Source organism: Octopus bimaculoides, chromosome 30 (genome assembly GCF_001194135.2).
Source record: "Octopus bimaculoides isolate UCB-OBI-ISO-001 chromosome 30, ASM119413v2, whole genome shotgun sequence".
NCBI lineage: Eukaryota > Metazoa > Mollusca > Cephalopoda > Octopoda > Octopodidae > Octopus > Octopus bimaculoides.
Genome location: NC_069010.1, coordinates 6,959,428 through 6,964,746, shown reverse-complemented (window position 1 = coordinate 6,964,746; position 5,319 = coordinate 6,959,428). Strand labels below are relative to the sequence as shown.

At 33.4% G+C, this 5,319-nt stretch overlaps 1 protein-coding gene across 1 annotated transcript in view; it reads left to right on the top strand.

Moving 5' to 3' along the window:
* LOC106867724 (dual specificity protein phosphatase 10) overlaps positions 1–4,703 on the top strand; it is a 28,151-nt gene extending 23,448 nt beyond the window's left edge. The window contains exon 5 of the mRNA XM_014912724.2: positions 1,198–4,703. Within this exon, the coding sequence (XP_014768210.1) occupies positions 1,198–1,472 (275 nt within the window). The 3' untranslated portion in view covers positions 1,473–4,703. The remainder of the gene's footprint in view (positions 1–1,197) is intronic.
* Positions 4,704–5,319: the final 616 nt, after the last annotated feature.

The following is a 5,319-nucleotide window of genomic DNA, read 5'->3' as shown; positions in this document are numbered from 1 at the left end:
TTTGCATGATGGGGTGATAATGATGGCGGCGGTGGTGGTGGTGGGTGAATGAGGTAGTTTGATGTGAGTGGATGGGGTATGGGGGGGGGGTAGATGAGACTGTTTAAAATGGCTGGGGGCGACGAGTGACGAATTAAAAGGGGGCAAAGAAACATTTTATGTCCCGCCGTGTGTATGTATACATATATATTCTTTTATTCTTATGCTTGTTTCAGTCGGTAGACTGGCCATGCTGGGGCACCACCTTGAAGGGTTTTAGTCGAACGAATCGACCCCAAGACTTTCTTTCCCCTTTTTCTTTTTTAAGCGTAGCACTTATTCTATCAGTCTCTTATGCCTAACTGCTAAGTTACGGGGACATAAACATGTGTGTGTGTGTTTGTCTCCCATCACCACTTGACAACCAGTGTTGGTATGTTTACATCCCTATAACTTAGCAGTTAAGCAAAAGACACCGATAGAATGTACATACGATGGGCTTCTTTCAGTTTCCGTCTACCAAATCCACTCACAAGGTCTTTGTCAGCCCGAGACTATAATAGAAGACACTTGCCCAAGTTACCACACAGTGGGACTGAACCCAGATCCATGTGATTGGGGAGCAAGCTTCTTACCTATATATATATATGAAAAATGTTATGGTATTATATTGTGCCTAGCTGTTTATATATATATTAAAACGCAAACATTTGAAATGCTGATTCTTGAGGTGCATAAGGCCCATATTAGCGTGTAAATATGGTGTTGAAAATTCTTCAGGTAGAAAAAAACCCAAAAGGGGATGTGGGCTCATATCCTATGAGCAGCATTTCACTTTTCTATCTCAAAGGGTTTTTCAACCCAATGTCTACACCTAGCTTTGTGCACTTCAAGATTCATCATTCCAAAAACAATGATTATTTCACCCGTGCTGATGGCAATACAGGGCACCCACTACACTCTTGGAGTGGTTGGCATTAGGAGGGGCATCCAGCTGTAGAAACCATGGCAAATCAGACTGGAACCTGGTGCAGCTCTCTAACTTACCAGTTCCAGTCAAACCATCTAACCCATGCCAGCTTGGAATGTGGATGTTAAATGATGATGATGATGATGTTTCTCTTGAAGTTTATAAATTTCTTATGATGTCAACAACAACAAAAATTCTGTTAATTTTATCTTAGATTTTAATTTTCTCTTCTTTTTGTTTATTTGCAGATGAGGCCAAACGAAACGGCGCCAAGATCTTAATCCATTGTCAAGCCGGAGTATCACGGTCGGCAACTGTGACCATCGCATATTTACTGAAACACTCCACCCTCAGTATGACAGATGCTTACCGATATGTCAAGCAAAAGCGTGCAATCATTTCGCCGAATTTTAACTTCATGGGACAACTCATGGAGTTTGAACAATCCTTAAACAACGGACTCTCGCCTAGAATCCCTGAGAAATCGCGGGAAGAGTTTGACGAGATTGACAGCTGGTTATAGCGAAGCGTCCAGTTTTTGTAAATCTTCTGTATATCTTTTGATTGTGTCTATACGCGCGCGCGCATGTGTGTGTATGAGAGAGAGAGAGAGAGCCGAGTGAGATGAGAGCAGTCGTGGTCGAAAGGAGGCTTCTTTGTAGCAGCATGTCTTTCGGCTCATGGCTGCGAATCGACCAAGCCAGTCAGGGAAAAATAAAAAAACTGTCTTTGATGGAGACGCGTGTCCGAGATATCTCCCAGGTTCCATCGACCGCCTGGGAGTTTGTTTGTTTTTTTTACTTTTTTTTTTGGTCACATCCACATGCTGTGTCACACCTACTGAGTCTGTAACGTAAAGACGACGTAAAGACGACGTAAAGACATGCAAATATATGGTGCACGTGTGCGTGCGTGCGTGCGTGTGTGTGTGTGTTTGTGTGAGACTTGGGAATCGGTCAAATGAAGCTAGTCTTATTAAATCTCTCTCTCTCCGTGTCGAAACAAACGATGAATGAGTGATGGTGAAAATTCCTCAACAATAGCCAATTCACAAAACCAATCAACTAATCAAAACACACAAACCACTACCACTGCTGTCATCACCGTCAATCAGTTGCCATTGTAATATAATACATATATATAAATATATATATATATATATATGTATATATATATATATATGTATATGTATATCTAGTCTAAACAGTATTGATAAAAATGTAACTAGTCAGAAATAATAATAATGACCACAGAAATCCTTCTGAACACAATAAAATATGCTACCAGTGATACGTTGGGGTCGATGGTATTTGTTAAAGCCCCCCTTCAATCTCAAAACTGCTGGCCTTGTACCAAAATCAGAAACCATTATTATTATCATTATCATTATTATTGTTATTATTGGTTGACCGTCAAACCTCATCTCTCCTTTTCTCAGATTGTACGGGTACATACATGCGTGTGTGTGTGATATCTGTAATAGTAGTGTTGTTATTTGCAATAATCTTCCCTTTTTTGTGTGGTGTGTGTATAATATATGTATGTATGTATGTATGTGTATATATATACACACACACATACCATATGGAAGATGTAAGAGATGCAGGAGAGAGAGCAGGTAAAGACAGGTCTTGTAACAATGGCATTGACAGACTGTGTTGAACCATATATATATATGTATATGTATATATATATGTACAAGCCAAATAACTGAAATAACATTATATATATGTAATGTGTTTTCAACTATGAACATTCCAGTATTATCAAAATGAGATTTGAAAGAGAGAGAATAAAAATAAAAATGAGAATAAAAGACGTTAAAACATGAAACTGCAGCCAGTATGATTATATAAAATTGTGTATCTATCTTTATTTATCTATATGTTTATTTATATATCTGTATCTATCTGTCTAATTTGTCTGTCCGTTGGTCGTTTGGTCCGTTTGTTGAGAAATATAATATAAAAATCTCTAAAAAAAAAAAAAAAAAAAAACTTGAATAAGTTATACACAAATTCACACATGTTGTTGGGGGAGGGGTTTTTGGTAAGGGTTGGCGGGGATTGGCCAGAAGAAAAATGAAATTAAAGATACTCAGAGAATGAAAGACAAATATTTAAATGAAATTTTGAACAAAACCCACCGACTTTTTTAGTTTGTTGTTTTCAAACAAACAATAATTTGAAAAGAAAAAAGAAATGAATGAATAATGTTATTATTATCATCCTGATTATTAATAATATTATTATTATCAATATTATTATTATTATTATAATGGATGAACAAATATTTACTGAATGATAAAGAAGAAAGACAAACGCAAAACAAAATGGCCACCAATATCATCACCATTGCCTCACAGCGTTTCTTCAAGAAATATATTATTATATTCATTAAACTTGAAAAGAAAGCTGTGTGGAATTGGGAGCTCAAAATGAGATTCATTCTTTCTGAACAATTTTTTTGTACATTTTTGGGGGATTTTTTTTTATTCAATTATAAATATATATTTTTTTTGTGGTTACAAAAACTTTTTACAGTTTTTTTTTTTTAATGATGAAAAATAAAGTGATTTTTTTTCCAAGTCGTGCCTTTGTGGTACAAACAAAATGATGTTTCAAGAATAATACAAACAGAACAGTGATGATAAAAATATCTCTTTATATATATATATATAAATATGTATGTGTGTTTGTATGTATGTGTTTGTTTGTGTGTATGTGTGTAATTTATATAGAATGTCTGTGTGTTTATTACACACATATATATATACATACATGTATGCATACATATATGTATATATATATGTGTGTATGTATGTAATATAATTTTTGGTATGAATTTGTATTTATTTTTTATTTAATGTGTGTTAGCAGAGGAGACATGTTATCCGGAAAGGAAAGAGAAGAAAAAAAAAACCCTCTAAAGTGTGTGTATGTATGTATGTATATATATGTATATATATATACACACACATACATATATATGACAACAAAAATTCAATCAAGAATTATAAAAGAAAATAAATTAAAGATGTAGAATAAATGAACACCTTTTATTTAAAAGAAAAAGATAGGTATATTAAGAACAGAATTTTAAAATAATTATTCAAATATTTTGGAAAAAAAAGCAGTAACAATACAAATTGGACCAGAAGCCAAATGAATACCATTATATAATAGAATTAAAAATTAAGCCCCAAAATAACATTATATATATATATATATATATATATATATATATATATATTATATAATCTCCAAAGCATTCAACAAAATATTATAGAAACATTTTTCAAAATGGCTACCAAGCAGTTGTCTGCTTCTAGCATTTTTTTTTTTCTTAAGTATCTCCATATATTCTCTTCTCTTTCATGCTAAATTAAACTTTCTCCTAATCTCTCTCACACATATATTCATAAAACATATTTAAAAACCATCTAAATGATGGTGTTTCATTTTTATTTTTAAAGTTTAAGTTTTTTTTTTGTTTTTTGTTTTTTCTTTTCTCCTGATTCATCACACAAAATTTCTTCGTTTCTTTTACGATTTTATTTTTTTTTTTTTCCCCTTTCCGAATTTCATTATTTATAAAAATTGTATTTATTCGTATTATTTATTTATTTTTGTATATTTCTATATATTAGATATTATAAATATTAAAGAAAACATGAAACAAATAAACAAAAAAGATATTATATATATATATTATATATATCATATGTAATTAAATTATTTCTATGCGTAATGAATTTCTGACTTTGTTATCTTTCCTTTTACTTTGTTAAAAATATTTGATTGGCATTATATCACACATAAACACTCGTGTTACTCACCAAAATATATATAAATGCTTGCATGTTTAAATATGCACATGCATGTATATCATTATCATCATCATTTATTGTCCACGCTGGCATGGGTTGGACATTTTGACCGGAGCTGGAGAGCTAGCTGCACCAGGTTCCAGTCTGATTTCGCATGGTTTCTAGATGCTGGAGGCCTTTCCAAATGCCAACCACTTTACAGAGTGTACTGGGTGCTTTTACCGGCAGAAGGCTCTTGAAGGCCAATCCTTTTCGCCAAGAGGAGTGGCCTCAACACTTATGCTGTGGAGTACAGGTCCTTTTGAGTACAGAAATGTGCCAAGTATCTTGGTCCTTATATATATATATATATACATACACACATGTACATATATGGGTACAGGATGTCACCAACAGTAAACAACATGAAATACGAAAACAAATAAGATCAACATGCAAACAACGAGAGAAACAAATGGAAAAACAGGACAAGTAACACAAAGAACGCCCCTTCATCAGTTTCGGCTGTGTATCTACTCCCCATTTCGAGCATATGCATATA